At 29.9% G+C, this 22139-nt stretch overlaps 1 protein-coding gene across 1 annotated transcript in view; it reads right to left on the bottom strand.

The window, feature by feature from the left end:
- The window catches only part of ctrip (E3 ubiquitin-protein ligase ctrip), a gene marked incomplete in the record, with an annotated part of 83261 nt that overhangs the window by 26724 nt on the left and 34398 nt on the right, over positions 1-22139 (bottom strand). Inside the window, 13 exon segments of the mRNA XM_067050484.1 lie at positions 771-883; positions 2385-2438; positions 5115-5220; positions 5766-5930; positions 7666-7813; positions 8658-8820; positions 9625-9818; positions 12294-12512; positions 14904-15074; positions 16901-17023; positions 17456-17617; positions 17693-17881; positions 19911-20098. Coding sequence (XP_066906585.1) covers positions 771-883; positions 2385-2438; positions 5115-5220; positions 5766-5930; positions 7666-7813; positions 8658-8820; positions 9625-9818; positions 12294-12512; positions 14904-15074; positions 16901-17023; positions 17456-17617; positions 17693-17881; positions 19911-20098 — 1995 coding nt within the window.

Below are 22139 nucleotides of genomic sequence, written 5' to 3'. Positions count from 1 at the left end.
CAATGCTATTAGTTTGGCTTTGGTTCTGATTCTCCACCAGCGCTCTTCTTTAACAGCTCCCAAGATCTTTCTTAGGACTCTTCTCTCCCAAACCAGTAGAGCTATTCTGTTTTCCTTGGTTAGAATCCACGTCTCACTGCCATACATTACTACTGGGATAATTATTGTTTTGTACAACAAAAGCTTTGCTTTTCTGGAAAGACTTTAGTATCAGAGAGCTTTTTTTTTGTAGGGCATAGAAACATCAGGTTCCTACAATTCTGCCCTTAATTTCGACTTCTAACTTATTGTTCTCTGTTAAAACTCCTTCCTGGTACTTGAAAGTACTGCAGCTGAGAAACACGTTTTCCCCCACATCCACAATATCTCTTCTCTCCCTAGTCTGTCTAGAGGTTTTCATATAGTTGGTCTTTTCACTATTTATATTAAACCCTAAATCAGAAATCCTTCACTTAACCTATTCAGAAACAAAATTTGCACTGCAGTAAGGAAAATTTACCATTTAACCGTAAGTGAAGCATGTTCTAGGTTATTATTTTTCAGTATTAGAATATTATGACCTACACTTTTGTAAGTTTTACTTCATAATCCCCTATTAACATAGCATTAGCCTAATTTTAGTGGCATATATGATTTATAAAAATTTTTAAAACATATATGTTCAAAAATAAAATATTTTTTGTAACAATACATTATGATGTTACATTAGATACCTCAATAGATAAATTAGCAGCCTGAAGATGAATCAAAATGAGATTTAATGTACTTACAATGTTGCTTATGTTTGGCAATAAGTTCTTGAATATTCGATGACATATCAGGCTCTTGCTTATGCTTTTCTCTTTTAGAACTTCTTTTCTGTTTTCTCAATTCACGCATTCTCCTATTGAGAAAATACAATAAAAAATTAAGAATGAAAATATAATGAACCTGAGCTTAAAACAATTTAATATATCTGTATTCATTTTAAACATATTCTGATTAGATAACTATAAAGATCTACTAATGTATTGTTGTAAGATTGGAGTGTTCATATATATTGGTTAAAATATAACTTTTATTCAATAGAGCTAAGACATAAGATTGATAAAACTAAAAACGAGGGTAGCAAAAGGGTTTCATGCATGTAATCCTATACATCAAGTACAAAAAGGCTATTTTTCCCTTCCAACATCAGTGAATTGAACAACATAATATTAACAACAATTATTCGAAAAAGTTTAACTAATTTCATTGGTAATAATAAATTAACTTGGTGGTATTATAATTTATGTGAATCTTAACCTATAAGAAAGATTTTTTAAAATAGTAAAATCTCTAACTATGCCAATCAAATAAAATATCTATATATATGCTAGCAAACAAAGTAAAATAATACTATTAGGACTACTTTAAACTATTAAAAAAAGAAAAAATACTTAGATTTTGAGTAATTAGTTAGGCTCTTTTGCTTGTTTAATTGTTAATAGGTATGAATCGACAGTAAGTCGACTTTAAAAGAATTGTTAATAGGTATGAATGTTTATATTGCATTTTTAGTACACAATTTTATGGATTTGAAAGTGCGCAATATTTATTAATTTAGAATATAGAAAGCTTTTGGAGTAAATAGATAAATTTTTTTTCAGGTCTTTATCTCGCTCCAACTCTTATGAGGGATATTAATTATTTGTATATATTGCTAGTTTCAATTTTTAAATCTATCATTTATTTTTTAAATATTTTTGTATTCAATTTCAATTATTTCTTTAATATCCATTTTCACATCATTTATGTAACAGTAAACTACTGAACACTATTATATGAGTAAACTGAATAATATATGTGGAAATTGTCAAATAAACAGAATCACTCCTGTAAAAAAAAAAAAAAAATTACAAAGGAGGAACGACCTTCAAATCTTGAATGAGAGTAGGGAAAAAAACATCTATTAGGATCTTCAAATTATCCTTTGGAATTAACTATTCAAAAACTCTTAAGACTCAGAAAAAGTTCTTCCAAACCACTAATATTCACCAAACCACAGAGATATTAACGCTTTTTCAAGCCATAGCATCACATTCTAAAAAAAATATAATGATGATTTATCAAAACATATTAAAATACAAAAGGAATCAGAAGGTTTAAAAGCACATTCCAATAAAACAAACTCTGACTAACTAATCAATTGTCACATGATTTATTATAGTGGTATTATTGCAACACGAATAACTTGGAGACCATCATGAACAAACAGCCACTAGTTTACTACATATATACATATCCTTTAAATTCTATTAATTATTTTCTGCATTCAAATGAGCAAAGGGAAATGTCTGTTATTAAACTATGACTTGATCAGTCCGAAATTCCATCATAAGTAATTCATAGAAGGTAATATTTACCTAAATACAGATGTTCTAAGCCCTATTTCAGACTCATAATCATGGTGACTTGAGCTGAAAAAGAAATGATAATAGGACTATTGAGTAACAGAAAAATTACTGTCGTGTTTATGTAAATTCCAAGATTATCTGGTCAGAAAAAAATAATTTTAACAAACAATCAATATTTTCCCTATTCCTTTTTCTTACGCCCTTAAAAGTTTCGGACTTTATACTTATAAAAGTTGTTAACTTTTAAAAAACTGGAATTCAACTATTCTTCTGACATAATGGCTTTAATTGGTTTCTTCTTTTCTAACATAAAATGATACTTAGATAACTTCCATTTGCTCTAGTAAACTTATCATATTTATAGTTAATGAAACATTTAGTTACATACTGCCTTTTAAATACAAATAAAATATAACTAGTATTCTGTGCTATTAACTCTAATTTTTTTTCTACTGTAAAATGAAACATAAAATAACCTACACCTACCCTATATGACCAACTTATCTTATTTATTGTTAAGGGAAATGTTATTTAATCCTGCTATTAAACACATAACATGTTTTTACTATTTAGCATGCAATTAGTTTTTAAAGTCCAGAAAAACTGATAGAGTAAGGTTACAATACCTGCCTGTTATCCTTGTTTATTTTCTTTAATTTTTATTTGAAATATTTTAAAATACTTTATTATATTTGAAATATTTTGGTTTTATTTGATATCATTCTTTTTACTCTTTTAATTTGAATTTCTCCTTTATCATACCAACCAATGTCTACCATTTTTCATTTACTTTAACCCACTCACATGATTTTCATGTATTACTTTCATTTTCTAAAAACCATGAATTTTTGCTGTTTTGTGCTTACAGTAAGTTTTTTATTTACTTAGCTAAAATAGCACTGGAGCTCCTCTATTACAAGTATCAATGTGATGCTTTGGTATTTTTATGAATTTGTTCACAAAGTTCTTTCCATCTGTGGATTTTGAAATTTTCTGGACAGAATTTTCATTTCTTCAATTCAGTAGGAGTGTTGCTATTTTCTTTGAAGACAATTAAACATCAGTTGCCTCAATTTTCAATAATTTTTCTATAACCTGAATACTTTGGTGGATGAAAAATTAAGGTTTGTTTCAACTACTTTGCCTGCTTTTAGGCTCATAACTTCTTTTATTCTTAAGTTATCAATGTATCTTACCATACTCTCTTAAGGAATATTAAAGGCCACACTCTTTTATAGTACCTCTGTAATCCTGAGCCTGCAAGTTGAAATATTTTCTGAGTTGGGGTTAAATTTCTTATTCGATTATAGCGGTTTTAATCAGTGAATCATTACGTTTGCCAAAATTTTTCCTTTCATGATAGTTTGTGCATAAAAGAGCACATATATGTGTGCCTGGAACACTTGTGCCTCTTTAAATTTAAACCTTGCATCTTCTAAGAAATGCTTATTCTGTTATAGAATGGACAAGCTGAATCAAGTTAGCTGCCTGCTGCACCTCTTTTAAATAATCTCTCCCAAACTCTCAAGTTTATACCTAATGATGGTTTTAACCAGTAATTCTCTTCTATGTAATCAATTATTTGGAATGATATCAATATTGATACTGCTTTATTAAAGGTGATATTTCACCACAGCATTTAAACTCTCATATCAATTTTTCATGTTGAATTTATTACTAAACTGATTTCATTTAGTACCAATTACAGGGTTTAGCATCAGACTGTATTCATAAGAGAGAATGAACCCATGTTTCTCTTATTTGTGGACAAATTAGGTAACTTGCTTTTCACACCAAGTTAACTAGCCAACTGATTGATGTATATTAGTTGTATAGTGATCTTAATGCTGTCTGATTCTAAGAATTTACTTCTATATTTATCATAAGTTTTATTATTGGTATTAGTTATAAATTTGAATTTATACTATATATTAATGTTATTTTGTAACTAAGGGAAAGAGTTGGTGCAGCAAAACTTAACCTGAGACAACAAATGCAACTGATTAATCCACATTTCAGAAGGAGTATTATTGGGAAGGTTGCAGTGTGCTGGTATATCAGAAGACTGGGAGTGGTACTTACTATATAGATTTCTTTACTTCAACAAGTTAAAATAAAGAAGACTGGAGAGCGGGGTACTATCTAAACTTCTTTATTTCAATAAATTAAAATGAAGAAGACTGGGGGTGGTACTGTTTTTTCTCCAACCTGATGGACCCATCATAAATACCCGACAAGTATTATAAATACATATATATTTAAATTAGGAAATTAAAATTTGACTTAAAATGGGTCTGTAGAATATGTAATTGTGTGTATATTTTGTTTTTAAACTAGAAAAATCAATAGTTAAAAAAATGTCACTAAATTTAATAAGAAATAACAATAAAAAGGAATAATATTTTATATGATTAAAGACATTAGTACCAATAATTTTTCAAGATGACCAAACCATCACTCCACATTGCAAGAGCTTTAAACCTTAAAAATAATAGCTAAAAACCAATAACAGAAGAACCTTCATAAAAACTACCTATAAGAAAACTTAAGCTTAGTTTTCTATGTTTAGTCAAAAATTCATTATTTAACACCATCACACGCACACATACATATAAACAATTAGTAAATGTAAGTAAATATTTAAGTTGGGAAGAGGGGTGGAGTTGAGTAAATATATCTGACAAAAATTATTAATACTAACTAAAAACCAGTAAAATAAAATGCCATAAAAAAATGTACCGAGTAATTGGTGAACAATCACTTAAAGGCATGTCATCATCTTCTACACTGATTGTTTCATCAGTGGTGTTGGAGTGGGTTGTGGTAGCAACATTCCCTCCAGAACCTATAAAAACAATATCAATACTAAAGAGAGTGTATGTTTGAGCATATGTACAAAAATATTTTTTACACAAAAGGAAACCATACAGATCTACCATTTCAGGAAAGCAAGACAGAATTATTAGCTTAAAATAATTTAATAATTTAATTATAATTAAAAGCTTTTCTTGTGAAGAGTTCTAGGCAACCTATGAACAATGGAAAACAGTGGATGCAGGGTATCAATACCCAAGATTCTTATAATGTAGACTTAAGTTTGCTGTACAAAAATGTTTGATACATTTTAAAAATGAGATCAGAAACTTTATGAGCACACCATGTATATGGTTGAAGGTAGCAGACAGTTCATGCTACCCAATCTAAATCAGGGTGGAAATATCAGGATTCATTTTTTGGGGCTACCAAAACATAAATACTGACCAAAAACGAACCAGGTAGGCTGTTGATATACGTCTGGTCTTGTGCATCATTATTTATAATTTCATCACTTGTTATATAATTAATTATAAACTCGAAAATGTATTTTAAAAATATAACATTAGAGCTTACTCAATCGAGAGTAGACTGTGCCATTGGGAGGAGAAACAGCAGCTGTTGATGGTCCTGGTGTTGATGTTGAATCTGTAGGTGATGTTGAAGCGGGAGTTGTCTTAGAAGGAGAAGCACCAATTGGAATGTTTGGATCAGCAAGCTGCTTTATTTCGTGTATTACTCCTATAAGTATATTTCACCAACATTTAATTTTAAAACTGACATAAAAATTAACTAATTAGACCTTATTTATAGCTAATATTAAAGTTATCAAGATGCCTAAAATTTTAGTTTAGTGTATCAAGTAAATTTACAGACTATACCTCAATAGTAACATAAGATTACAGCAATGATTGAATATTGTATAAAACCAATGATAAGATTACAACCATTCGCAACTTTTTTGGTTAGATGATTCAAGGTATACTTACCTCAATAGCAGACTCTAATCCAATCAGAATATGTTTTTATATTGTAAGTTTATCTGTATATGCTTAGAATATTTACACTCAGGGAGAAAAGTATAATACTGCAAGCATAAAATCTTAAATAAGTTGCCAAATGTATGCAAAAGTAAAAAAAAAAAAAAAGACAAGACAGGATGCAGTGGAGGAATTAAAAGTAAAATTTCCATAAGCTAACATGGTATGAACTAAGTTAATAAAAAGAAGTGAATTCATAAAGTGTTCTATTTCAAATGGATTAAATATATATTTAAAATTATGTTTACTCATATGTCTACTTAACAAAAGATCTGGACAATTTTTGTGGAATTATTTTTGACGGATATAAATTTCAGTTAAATTTGATCATGTCAAAACTTTTTCAAGTTTCTTGCACTTCTAAAATCACTTCAAATTGAGTAAGAGGGTTGGTAATTCATATATCAAATTGGGTTTAGAGAAATGTCATTTCATGGACAAACATTTTCGTTGAAAAAATTTTTTTTTTTTGCAATTTTGCATACTTTTACAGCCCTCTCCTCCAATTCATTTCAACGTTTTATGCTTTAATAAGCCAAAATCACTTTTCATCTGTTTTACCGACAAAAATTAGAGAAAAATAAGACCTTAGTGATGGAACTTTGCTACCGAGGCTCTTTTAATAGTATTAACACCATGTATATTAAAATGGACATATTTTGTAGTTGGGCAGTTAATATATTTAATTACATTTTTAATTTTTTTTTGTATTGTGGTTAGAAGTTGATTTTGTTTTAAATGGAGGATATTTATACTTGTGGTGTAGTGTTTATGGTGAAATACCGGGCAATGGGATTATTTGCCACAACAATACAGGTTGTGGGCTAAGTACAGTGGCCCAGTGGACTTATTATGGTACAGTCGCCCAGTCAGCTTGGTGTAGGATGGTCCCCCAGTGGCTCTACTTCAGTCACCAGACCTTGCTGTGTGGGCCCACCTACGTCTATTATGAAAAGAATGTCGTCTTCGACCCATCGGAGGAGTTCATTAATTGTAACTAGTAATTTTTTTCAATTTCTTTTTTTTTTTTAATTTCAATTTTGCTTAAATCGGAGAACCTTTTTTTTATTTTAATTTTTTCCCCATATTTTTGGAAGGTTTTTTTTTTTTAAATTAATTTATGTATTTTTTTTTTAACTTGACAAATAAAGGTTTCGATCCGAGCCAGCATTTTTTTTTTGTTCTTTATTTAAGCTTTCCTACAAAGAGACAGAGTCGATTTGAAGTGGCTTAACAAACAGTTTGTTTGTTTAAGTCCTGACTAATTATATTCTACTCCGACCCACCATAACCATATTTCTTATTACAATTAAAATAAATGTATTATCCTAATAGGGTAACATACTCAATTATTTAAACTAAAGGTAAAAAACAAGACTTTTTTTTACTCCTACATAAAAATTAATTCCCAGTGATTTGAAACAGTCAAAACTAACCTTCTCTTGTAAAGTGGACATTAAAAACATCAGGGAGTTTTTGCATCAGTATTTCTGCCATTTGGAGGGCAGAAACAACAATTCTCAGGTCAGTGGATGCCATCATACCAGCCAAGTGACTCGATACCATTTGCGCTTTTAAAACTTCCTGAAAATGATAAATAATCAATTAAGAATATACTTCAGAAATGAATACAAAATATCTAGCAAATCTAATCACATGAATTTCCTTTTGGGTGCGAAGTTTAATAAAAAGAATATTTCCTGTATTTTTGCTAATATTGGTCACATTAAGATTTATTAGCTCTGCAGAAAATTTAATAACCATTTAAATGAACACCTGGAATGTTCATTTTATACATTTTTAAAGTTATTGGAAGATCTAAAACTGTGTACTAACTTCAATAATTACATTGTTCAGACAAAACCTTGAAGAAAAATGTTAATAGAATGTTTACAGAAAATGTACAAGTTTTATCAATTTAAAAAAACATCTTTAACATAAATGGTAGAACTTTTTATTTTGATTTGAAGATTTTACTATATTAAATCTGACTCAAGAGAGGTGATGATAGATAAAACATATAACATTATTTATATTAAAAACAATTATTTTAAATAGCTTAATTATAACTGCACTAAAAGCTTTTCATTATCCTTTTCACCATTATTTTTAAAATGCTAAAAAAAAAAGAATTATAGTTAATTCAGAACAGGGATCTGATTAACTGATTCATCCAAAAACAACTTATATAGGCTATTAAAAATATAAATTTAATTCTTCATACCAGGTGTGCTCAATGAATTTCAAATGTAGAAAGATCCTAAATTAAATGGTGGCTACCTCATAAATAATTAACGTCATAATGATTTTAATAGAACCAAAAAAATAAAATAAACAAATTCATGATCATTATTGTGTTCCAGTCCACTTTTAAACTCTAGTTTATTACATAAAATATACTGTCGGAGAAACTGAACTAATTAAGTACCTTAAGAAGTTGAGGAGAAGCAAAGTAAACCATGCGCAATAATGCTTTTAGGCATTTATGTCGTACAGCAGGGCCGGCAGAACTTGAATAGACTTCATAAAGCACAGAGAAAAGAGAACGTATAAAAGCACCAGCGACATCCCTCAAATTAGCATCTATCTCACTAGAATAAGAAAAATAAAATAAATAATTAAATAAAATGAGGAAATAAACACAAAATTAGATGTTTTCAAAAATAATTATATAATTATAGTATCAAATTTTCATTAATTCATGAAACTTAAAATGGAGTTCCTAATCAAACAAATTAATAGTAAATATATAAATATTAAGTTTGAACCGAAACTAAATACCTAAGAGCAAACAAAAGAAAATATATACATGCAAGGAGGAATAGATATAATTTTACATCCTGTTTATATATTTTTTAGGATTAATTTATATTGACTTATAATAATTTTATGACTTATAATATTTTTTATAATAATTTATAATTTGTATTAATATACTTTTATTGACTATCATTGATTTGAATATGAAATTAACTGTACCTCCAATATATTTCACTTAGTTGATTATTAAGGAAAAGTACATGGAGAATGCACATCTCAACTTTTCTTAAAAAGGATAATTAAATGGTTTACATTTTGTTTTGTTTTTCAAACAGGTAAAACTGTCAATATAAATTAATAACAAAAAGAATAACAAAGGAAGAATTAGCAGATGAAAATAATTGAAAATACAACAAACAAATGATGAAAACAATAAATATTTATGAAAGGAATATGGTCCGGGTGCGGTCAAAAAAACTCAAATAGTAGAATATACTATTTGAGTTTTTTTGACCGCACCCGGACCATATTCCTTTCATCTTTACACACGGTCAATCAATATCTTCCAATAAATATTTATATAACCCATAAAAGCATTAGTCTACAAATGAAAAAGAAAAATTCACTGATCTCACTTTTCTTGATGTGGACTTGTATTATTGTTTACTGCCTGTGATTGAGATAGAGCTTGAGGTCGAATTAACCTTCTTTCAACGGGCCTAGACGTTCCAGTATCTTCATTAATTTGCTGCATATTATGAAAGTCAACAGTATATGTTCTTCCAAAAGTTGATAAAGACATTTCATCTTCACCGGTTTGATGCGCCGCCTACAATAAAAAAAATAAAAAAAAATGGTTAAGAAATATTATACTCGTTAATTATGACTTACTTATTTGTTAGTAAAAAGTTTAATTAAATAAGTTTTTCTGTAAGATAGAAAGAACTGACACAAAAAAGATAAATGATCTTTAAATTTATTAATCAGTTTCTAGAAGTTTCAAAAATATGAAATCCTCGACTGTAAGTTTGTTTAAAAACACAAATGCCTACTTCTCCACAAATTATTTTAACAGTAAATGGCAGATTAAACCATAATAATTCAAAATTTAAGTTATGGAGGGCCACCATTTCTAGCATCTTTGAAAAAAATTTTTTCAGATCATGACCTTCTTTGACCGCTTCCTCCAATTGTCACGGTCTTATCCTGCCACCACTCAGTTCTTTACTCCGAGGCTATTTTTAGCATATCCTACAACACCATCCGACCATCTCAGTCTCCTGCTCTTCCTGCTTCCACAAACTGGCTTCGTTAGCAGAATTTTTCCATTTTCTGTATGCCCTGTATTTCTTAAACGTCTCAGCTTCATTATTTTGACATCAGGTTCTCAAAAGTCATTGTATAGCTCCAGGGTCATCTTTTCTATTCTTAATCAACTTTTTTACCTCCAAAAATTCAGCAGAGAATTTTTCTTTCAAAGATCAGGAGCTCTTTTTCAGTAGCCTTACATGTTATACAACATTAAGATCCCTGCTGAAGCATGGGACATACCAAAATTTTATAGAGGTGTATCTAGGTCTCTCTGGAGAGTATTCATCTGATTTTACATGCCAAAGTAGCATCGGCTGGTTGTGGTAATCCTTCTAATCTCAATAACAGGCCCTTTTGAGGTTACGGGGCCTAAATGGTTACTCTCCCATTTGGTTTAGGAACCCCCCTCAGTCATCAAGTACTTGATTTTGGAATCATTAACTTCTAGTCCAAGTTTTCTTGCTGTGTCCTACAATGCAAGGAAAGCCTCGATCACAGCCAGAAGGAATAGTTGTTGAATGCAAGTCCATCACCTTTTTTCTATATTAGGCACAAAATTGACTTTTTCAAATCAGTGGACATTATCTCATCTGTCCATATAACCAGATCTTGTAGTGTTTTAATAAGATAACTCCCATTACTTTTTTCGGAGTTCCATAGGGAGTGCATCAGCAATCACATATTCATCAGGGGGCTCCATGTCCCAATTCTTGGTCATCCAGCTGGTTTCTATAGATTAGTTCTTCTCTGGTTCTTGCTTCTTCACAAGTAACTTTATCTCTATAGTTGAGGAATTAATAAAATGAATCCTCCATTCGGCAAGAATCTCAAATTTTCCAGAGATCAAACTACTTCCAATCAAACTAACCTAGCTTAAGTGTGAAACTTAAAAATTAATTTTATCTCATAATAAAAGTTTATCTTTTATTTAATTTATTTTATATTTTTATCTAAAAGGCTATCACAGCACTAAATTTAGTTCTATTGAAAAAAACATTCATTATTATTTAAGGTAAAATTTTTTTAGTTCTTAACAAAACTTGTACATTCCTAATATAATACAATAGACAGGTAAAAAAAATATTGTGTTAGCATTAATTTTGATTCTGTATATCAAATCAACCCTCATTTGTTACTTGTAATAGGGGAGTAGGAGCTTACAGGAGTTTAACAACCACAACAGTTTTTGAGTGAGCACATAATCTCATAATCTCTTGTTACAATATAATATTTTCCAGCTAGAATTGACTTAAGAAATGACTGTCCTTTTCTAATTATTATTAAACTAACATTTTCTGCCTTAAGCTATAAAGGAGTGCATGATGATTATTAATAAAATTTTAATACATTTTCTTATTTCCAGAAGTTTCACTTCTATTGGCCAGTCCCAAAGACTGCCACAAGTTTTTTTTTTTAAACTTTGGTACCAATAAATTGAACAGGTACAATTAGCCACTTTGCTATATAATTGCAACTATTAACATTACTTCAAATTAATTCATCAATTAATTAGGTAAATTTAAAAAAAATAAGTATTAGTGTAATTAACATGTTGTTTCTATACTTGTATTTTGAACTAATACTATTAGCTTTCATTATGAAACAGGGCCCAGATCGACACACCTCTACTTGTCCATTTGTAAACTGAAAGGGATGAGTTTTTTTTCTCTGACATGACCTGTGTACAGGTATACTAATTACCTGAACATACTATACACTCCTGACAAAAAACTTGTTTTTAAGTTTATCGCCTATATAGCTTACCTATCTATAAAAAAATAACTAGGAAAATAAATTCTTATTAATATTTGATCTACTCTCATATATTTATACCTTATTACATATAATACGTGATGAAATAATTTTTCAAAATGAGAAATGTTAATTTTAAAATTTTAAAATCTGTTTTATCAATATACTTGTACATCCAATCACAAAAACAGAAAAAAATAAATATATAATTAACAATAATAAGCAATATGACATCAATTACCTCTATAATGCGAGAATCTATTGGTGTATATGGATGCCAAAGACCAGCATCATCCCTCCATTGCCATGACACTGAATCTGCTGGAGGAGAACGAGGTGATGGACGCTCTAGAAGACTATCAACAGCAAAAAGCCCCGCTTGTGGGAGACGAGGCATCAACTCTCCAATAAGACAAGTCATTTCATAAACTTCAGCAGGTGAACGACCAGTTAATTCCATCTAGAAATAGTATTCAAGCATTCAGAATTTATTTAAATAAAAAAATTATAATGAAGTAATAATCATTCTACTTCATTCATTTATAATTAAAAAAAAAAAAGTAAGTTTAGCTTACATACTTTGTAAAACCTCTGCTGAGCAGCAAGATACAGATACAGATACATACATACATACATAAATGGAACTATAACTGCTAACAATCCTGGACCACCTGCAGCCACCTGTGCCAGACAGCTGTCTCGTGCTGCAGCAGTCCAGTTTTGGGAGTCCAGCATCTGCAACTACACCATCTAACATCTGCTACTACACCATCCAGCAATCTTGCCCCGGATTACTCTCCTCATTCGGTGAAGTTCCTCCGATCATAACTTTTTGGGATACTGGAGTCATTCATCTATGTAGAGCGACATCGACATGAACAATCCAAAAGTCACAAACCATACTATGTTGATATTTTTATATGTCATGAAGTTCTAAATTTTTTTATTCCGAATAATATTCTTAGTGTTTGCCTACTAAATATATGGATTCAGTTTTCCACTAACTTGGTGATTGTTTAAGCTTCATTTCGTCCAAGGCCCTTAACAGAGCAACAAGGTGTTATTATTTTGATTCTAGAGAAAATATACTAGCTTTTAACGTGATTTGGCAAGCTGTAGAAGTATCAAAGGAAGCAATGATCCTTCTGCTGATTTCCTGCAGTACATCATTCTTAGAGTTCACTTTAGATCCCCAGATATGAAGGATTCTACTCAACACAACTCGTGGAGCCAATGACCAGGAATGAGGTGACACTACTTCCAACTCACCAACTCACATATACAAACATGCATCACAAATAATAAGAACCTTACAATAATTAAAAATATCCATAAATCAATTTTTATTTAGGATTTTAAAATGATTATCAATGTATTAAATAATATTTTTATGAATCAAACAAAATATTCGGAATTTAAAAATTCAATATGTATTTGTACTAATGCGAGAACTTGCATTAACAGAATAAGAATATAGATAACAAACATTATAAATTCTAAACTGTGTTCTACAATTTAATAGTACTTACACTATTATAACTAAAGTAGATTTAACTTCTCTAAATGAAATTAATGTTACATTAAAACAAAAAAGACATCACTGCTTCTTAATCCAAAAGTATTAAAAACTGAATAAGCCATGATGGATATTGTAGAAAGATGGGATAAAAGATTGCTAAAGTATTTAAAAGGCAATCTGAAAAGTGGGAATAATAAATAAAGAGAAATAATAATTACAAACCCATTATAATAAATATCTAAAATCTAAAATAATTTAGAGGAATTTATTAAAATAACAGGGAGAGCATGGTAGCACCATGGTAAGGCATGATGCTACAAACTCCAAGGACCCGGGTTCGAATTTGGCTGGGCAGAAAATTGTTTTCTGTCACACTGTGGCCATTAGTCAACCTTGTGGGTTCTGGAGCCCCTCTGGGGTCCACCCAGACTCATAAATTGGGTACCCTTAAGTGGGTAAAAATCTGGCAGTCGGACGTGATTCTAACCAAATCACCTCCTAGCACAACCGTTGGTCTAATAACAGTACTTCCTTACAAAGTACTGAACCCCTGACCTTCATCTTCATGGGTTGTAGCGGTATAAATTTTAATTTTAATTAAAATATCAACATTAAAAAATGTTTATATTTCATATTTCTTATATTATGATACCCTGTGCTAATAAAGCCTAGTTTTATCTACTAATGAAAATTTTTTTTTTTAAATGAGAAATGGTATACTTTTGTATATAAATGGGCATGTTAAAACAAATTATTTTTCTATTAAATAAATCAATTGGTATCCTTATTAAGTCTCAACATTCTTTATTATATCAATACTCAAACGTTTCGGCCAATTCGGCCAGCCTCAAGAACATCTTAAATTAAATTCACACCTCACATCAAAAATAGATAAACGGATCTAATAGTGGATAGTGTATTTTTAATCTAAAATTAAAGTTTTTAAAAATTAATGAAGTTAATAATAAAAATAAAATGAAGTTCTACAAAAATAGGATGAATTTTACTTGAATTTGAAGACCTGGGCAAAATAGCCTCTAAAACATTTTTTTTTAATTTTGATGTGAGGTGTGAATTTATATTTAAGATTGTCCTTGAGGATGCCCGAATTGGCAGAAACGTTGGACTATTGATATTATAAAGAATGTTGAGACTTAATAAGGATACCAATTGATTTATTTAATAGATAAATACCAGTCTCAAGAATTTGAATAAATTATAAAAAACCAATTATTTCGTTTAATTACTAACAGTAGAAGAGAAAAATATATATATAATATTATCAAATACTTCCTTATATACAAAAATAGTATGATATATTAAAAAATATACCTCTCCCTGAGAAGTGTCAGCTCTTCCAGTAAGAAGATAACACAATGTTTCCGCTATATTGTTCTTTAAAAGAGTTAGGGCTAACTCTGGACAGTTAGCACACATGATAGTAAGCATGCGGACAACAGTAATAAATGTCCCAGTGTTGATTAAAGGTGGAGAAACCACAAGCTAAAAAAAATAAAAATACCACCTATTAAGCAGCTACAAAAATAAATATTAGAGTAACATTAAGGATAACTTTTCCTCATATCCTAAGTTAAAATGTATTTATTAGGGTTATTTTATTCAAATATTAATCATAACTATAGTAGACATCATGAAATAAGGCAGGTGGGAAGGGAATTTTTGACATGTTGCTTCACTAAATCCAGAACAGTTCAGCCAAATAAAATATCAATAGATGGCAACGCCAATTGCTCAATGTTGTCAGCCAGTCCTCACAGAACACTCGGGATGGGATATTGAAAAAAAATATTGATTTTTGATTTTTTTTTTTATCAAATTAAAATTATTAATATATGGTTTCCCGATCTTTGTATATTTTCAAATAAGTTTTTAAAATCAATTATTAACTTAATTATATATTTTTCTTCATTCTGAAATTCAAAGCTGAAATTATTTTCTAATGATAACATATTTTGTGTATTGCTAGGTATTGCATATTTTCATTTTATACAAATTATTATATTTCTTAACTACATCAGTGCTATATAATGTTATAATAGAATTGGTTATTGATAAATAAAAAATGCATTATGTGCATTATTTGCTTTAAAGGAAGTTATAGAGTTGTTAATATTATTAACCAATATTTTAGGAATCTTTACTTAATTGAAGGACTCCCTCTAAAAAGGTTATAAATGTAAAATTAAAAAAAAACAAACAATTTTTCACCATAAAAAAAACTGGTACTAGCAATACGGCTCTCATTTGCCAATACTGAATAGACATTAATTTGGTCAAAGCTAAGACAATTTTTGTTCTTAGGATTGAAAATTTTCTCTTTCAGAAATTTATTTGAATGTCAGAAAATTATTTGATGTTTTAGATATCCAGGAACAAATTTGGTTCCATATCTGTATTCAAATTAGTGTTCTGCCCTAATCAATGGAACCATTAATCGAATTTGGATGAAATTTTAAGGAATTGTGTAAGTTGGTGCAACATGGTCACATTTCAACTTAATTAGATTCCATTCATAACTTTCCTATACCAATGCTCAAAAACATTTCGGCACAACTGTATTTCAAAAACAGCATATTCGATTTGCCCTGAATTTGGAAAAAAGTTGGGAATTGCTCAATATAAGTTTTGTTAAATACCATCCAGTATTTTCGCACATTCATCCCCCTATAAATGTAAAATTATTTTTCTTGACAGCTTTATTTTGAAAATAGATAGTACATATAAATTTTAACCAGTTCCATTCAATACCTTTGCTTACCTATACGAAAAAATGATTTCCTGGACGTGCCTATATTTCAAAAACAGCTCGTACTGTAGAATTTAATCTCAGACAACAAATTATTAACCATAAAATATAGGTATTTATGTACCGAATAGAAATCTGCAGAAAAAGGATAATTTCTAGGAAATGGATTTATACATATAAATTTTAACCAGTTCCATTCAATACCTTTGCTTACCTATACAAAAAAATGATTTCCTGGACATGCCTATATTTCAAAAACAGCTCGTACTGTAGAATTTAATCTCAGACAACAAATTATTAACCAAAAAATATAGGTATTTATGTACCGAATAGAAATCTGCAGAAAAAGGATAATTTCTAGGAAATGGATTTTTCAGTAAAATAAAATAAGTGGCCATTAGAAAAAAAATAGTGAAGAAGCTATACTTCTTTTAAAAAAGTATAAGTACGCAGGTGTCAATCCATGTACTTGGCAGACTTTTTTTTTAATTAATGAGTAAAAAGTATATCCTTTAATAAAATAGTAAGAATAATCACGTATTTTAAAATAAAGAATCCTCACCAACTGTTGGAGATTAGTTAAAAGCTCAGTGCTAGCAATCTGCATGAGTTTCGGTGGATCTGATTGCAGTCCTTCAACCAATCGACTTAAAGCCAAACAAACACTTTCAACACTTTTTTGATCCTAAAAACAAAAACGTAAAAATGTATGTAGAAGAAAAACATTTTGTTATACGAGAGAACCCTGAAGACAGAGGAGTACTCCCAAACATTGTTTAATGTTACATATTTTTAAATAAATGTGAATATGGAAAGTTCAAAATCACTAAATATTTATATTATATAAGTTGAACCTTTCCGGTGTGGAAGTGTAGTGTATAATAAAATCATAATTTTTATTTTATTGTGAAACCATTGTTTCTCTGAATAATTTTTAGTTTAACTTTAAACTAAAAAAAAATATTAAAAATTAAGTTCAGAAAAAACTTCAATTATATGCTATATATATTTTTTTTAACTCTGGGTTATTTAAACTACCATTAAATTTTAAAAATAAAGAAATTTGAATTAAGAGAAAAAATAAATCTTAATACTTAGAAGAAGATAAAATAATTACCTGCTGAGTAAGTCGACTAGCTAACAGTGGTATCGATTGTGATACTAAATGCAACTCTTCAGGTAACAAATTATGACAACAATTTGCAGTAATAGCAAGAGCAGATCTTTGTGCATTAATGGAAAAAAAATCTAAATACATAAGGCAAGCCCATACACCACGCTGAAAAATAGTGAAAGTAAATAATTTGCAATGCTTGATATTGTTTAAATAAAATACAAAGAATCCTCAACTTACAGCTTGTAATATGGCTTTGCTATGGCGGCGTGACAGCATTTCAAGAGCAGTAAGTGATTGTTCAGCTACATCCATACATTGAATAGCTTGAAGTTTTTCTAGAAAAACAGGAACAGCATCTAATACAACAGCAGAGGATCTTGGTAAAGCTTCCATCATATAGGTAAGTGCACGACATGCATGATTCATCTATAATAAACAAAAAGGAGGTCAATATTAGAATCCAATTTCAATCAAATAAAATAAAAAATTCTTTATGAGTGTAGTTAACAACAAAGATGGTAATTATTCAGCTCTTAATCATTAACAGAGGCTCTTTACGAGCCAAAATTGAAAATATGTTGAAATATGATTAATCTTTGGTTAACCTTTTTAGAAAGAGCTGTTCAAATAATAGATTGGTTTTTGTCAAGTTAGCCAATTAAAAGTCATTAAGATTTTCTAATCACCCTAATGTTCCTAAAAAAATTTATATTTTGGTGAGAAGGAAAACATTAATAAGCATGATAAAATAAAATCAATACCCATCAAATTATTTTTCTTCTTTTTTTCCATTTAATATTAACAGTAATCAATACTTATTTTTTGAGATTTGTATACATAAACAATTGGAGTAAAACAAATTCTACTAAATCTATTAAGAAAGCTTAATTCATGTCACTAAGGTTCTTTAGTTAAGGAAAACTGTTTCTGATAAATCAATACTTAAGTATTGACTCCGGACCCAATAATATCCCAGTTAAATTGATTAAAGCCTTATTACCTTCTATTCTTCCTATACTCAGTCACATCTAAAACTTTTCGCTACAAAATTTCACCTACCCTTCTGCCTGAAAAACTGCACTAGTCCATCCATTGAATAAAACCACAAATCCAGAAACCCTAAATGATTACTGCCCTATTTTCCTATTATCAAACTTATCCAAAACTTTAGAGCATATAGTTCAATCCCAGCTTTCCCAGTTTCTCAAGTTAAGTAACCTTTTGAACCTTCAGTTTGGTTTCCGGCCAGGCTACTCCACTCAGTCTGCTCTTATTAAAATCTCTCGAGACCATTATACAGCCTTAGACAAGCAGAAACTCACCATCCTAAATCTTGATTTTTCAAAGCCTTTGATTCTGCCAACCACAACATCCTCCTTTCTAAACTTCACACTCTCTCTTTGTCATTTAGTGCTCTTCAATAGTTTCAAACCTTCCTTACTGGTTGTTCCCAGCATGGTTTTAATTCTAATAATCTTCCCTCTGGCTCCCTACCTCTTTCTAAAGGATATCTCAAGATTCCTCTCTATCCCCTCTTTTCTCCATCTTTATCAATGACCTTCCTCATAAAATCCTCCTATCTCCTTCCACTTAAAACCTGTCAAACTCTTAGTTTCCTTTCTTGTTTTCTCCCACTTTGAAAATGGCTGCCTGATATTTGATGGACCCTCGGCTTATCTTGAATCTAAACTTAAACGTCTTATGTATTGCGCAGTACAATTCATTTTTGGGATCACCAGAGACACACATATAACCCAGTATTATGCCGAGCTGAAGTGGTTCTATAGATCCTTCCGATGCCAGTATTTCCTAGCTTCCTTTCTATTTCAAGTAATTAGTACTCAGTGCTCCTCCTATATCCTACAAAACCTACAATTCAAATTCTCAGTCCAATCCCCTGTACTATCAGGTCCCATTTATCTGACAGTTACCCTCCACCTCACTGAACTGCTGCTTTTGATAAATCATTTTTAACCGGGCTGCCTAACACTAGAACTCCATTTTCTCTAACATAAGTCATGTACCAACCCTTCCCTTGTTTAAAACCCTTCTATTTAAGTTCTTTACATTTTTCTTCGCTAATCTAATCCATTATTATAATAGTACAGATAATTGTAGCTACCTTTGTTTTTGTTTTTTTCATGTATTTAATCAGTTAGTTTTTTTAATTTATTCCTTTTTTTTCCTTCTCTGTATCTAAAATTATTTTTATACAATCTAATATAAGTTATGATTAAGTGTGGCCACACTGTTTTTTGCCAATATATGTTATTGTAATATTACCTATGTAATTGTTCAACAGAGACCTAGTCCCAGAATAATAAACTATTTGTCATTTCATTTCATTTCGAAGTACAAAATAAAAGAAGAATAACCACAAAGAAATTAAGCACAATTAAAAATTAAAATTATATTAGAACTGAATCTTTTTAATTAAAAAAAATACATATACTACCATGTCAAAGTTATGTTCCATATTGAGAAGTGCTATAAGTGCGGGAACAACCTGTTTTACTGGAAAACCAGCTAATGTATCTTCATTTCCCATCACCAACATTTGGCACATTTCAATTACTGCCTGCATTTGTTGTCCCTCATCAGAAGTAGCTTGAAGCCCAACAAGTAACTGTTGAGCTTTGGTGCCTGAAATTAATCTTAACATTAAAACAAGCTCATGTATATATTATATTAATATTTATAAACACTAAAAAAACCATAAAGTAACCAATACTAATTTCTGTTGTCGAAATAAATTTAAATACATTAATTGTGAATGGTACTGAACAGAAAAACTTTTTTTTTTTTTTTTTGAAATGCTCATTACGAATTTCAACTTTTCCACCTCGAATGTTTTATTCCAGTTTGCTCATAATGTGAAAATCATAATTATGCTTTATTAAAATACCTTTGACTATAGTCGAAATTATGAGGAATAAAATTCAGCCTAAAGGGGACCAGGAAAGGAGTTTTGCCAGAAAAAAATTAGATAATTTCTGCTTGTTTAATTTATTGTAATAGAATAATAGAAGGCTAGAAACTCTAGCCGAAACGTTGGCACATTAAAATAAGTTAATCATACTTATTTGTGTTTTTCATTGACCGCACCCCAACCATCTTCTCCTCATTTATCATCCACGGTCAACTATCTCTCATAATTATTGTAATAGAAGTTATTTGAATAATATATGGTAATCATTCAAGTTATGAGAAACTAATTCTAGGTTGTTTTTTTTTGTTTTGTTTTTTAATGTTCTATAATAATTTAAGGTGCCATAGTTGAAATTTGTATTTAGCACAGTAAAAAATGTGAAAAAATTTTCAGGACTTCTCCAAAATACTCCACCAAGATCCCTTTCTGTTCCTCATTAGACTAGATCTACTGAATTAAGAGCAGATGCTCCAAACTGATTTCTGGTATAAAAAATACAAATTACAAAATGTAAAGAATTTATTTAGGTTTAATTTAGTATAGGTTGGTTTTAAAAAAATATATATATATTTATGTTATGGAAGAAAAGATTTGTTTTCATATCTTCTTAAATTAATGAAAAAAAAAGTGAGAAGGCGGAAATCAAATTTGTGTTTACCCTGAAGAATATGGAAGCACGAATGATGACAACTCATTAAAACTTTATTGGTAAAAAATAATCAAACATCAAAAATATGTGGCACGGAGCAAGCATTATACAACTTTCACCTATCATCCTACTTGGAATAGAAATTAATACTCGCTCGTTTTGAACAGTTATTTTTTAAATTATCCATATGAGCTTTTGGCTCATATATGAGCAGATGATCAAAACAGTTTCCAGAAAAGTACATTTAATAGTATTGCTCACTGAAAAATTTCAACATTTCTGTTTTGCAAAATTATGGCAGAAATACCAAAAGAAAACAGTAATTAAAAATGACATTCTGCATTTAACCATTTATTGAATACTCAATTGCTGTAGAATTAACATTGAAAATACATTGCTCTCTGTGAACAATACAAAAATTTTTGAAGTTTCTTGAGTACCCAATGTCAGTGGTAACGCTGCTATTTGGGCTTGTGTTGCCCAAGCTACCCAAGAAGTAAATAAAGTGCCCCAGTCTGGCTTTGTAGGATCCAAGATCAATGATGAGTATATATTTAGCAGTTACATCTATTCCAGCATCACGATTGAAGACTATGCAAATTTTCTAGATCATATTTCCTTAGAGGTTAGTTACCTTAAGTCAGCAATGATTGGGGATTTCAAGGTATGGGCAACGGAATTGGAAAGTAAAATAACTTGATAAGGTGAAGTTCTGGAAGCACTTGCCCAAATTAGTGACCCAGTCCTTATGAACACTGGAATAGATCTGACACAGGAAGATAATCTATCATAGATATGACGTTTATACTGATAACCACTGGGTCACCTGCAACAAGTTGCTAATTGGAAAAATTGTGGACTTTATGCTCTCAGTGACCACCAGGCTCTCTTGATTACACTGGATATGCATATGAGAGAGAAGGGTTATCGATACATTGACTGTAATATAAAAACTTTTTATGATGGTTCATACAAAATAATGTTCAAAGATGCACGTGATTTGAATGGACCAGCAGAGGAAAAAATGGATATAATAAAAGCACCTCTTTTATTTCTAGAGTTTGTGACGCAGCTATGACCTATTCAAAGCTTGTTAAATATACTAC

This window comes from Halyomorpha halys, unplaced genomic scaffold (assembly GCF_000696795.3).
Source record: "Halyomorpha halys isolate HHAL.00 unplaced genomic scaffold, Hhal_1.1 Scaffold541.1, whole genome shotgun sequence".
NCBI classification, from domain to species: Eukaryota; Metazoa; Arthropoda; class Insecta; order Hemiptera; family Pentatomidae; genus Halyomorpha; species Halyomorpha halys.
This window is presented reverse-complemented; position numbering and strand designations above follow the sequence as displayed.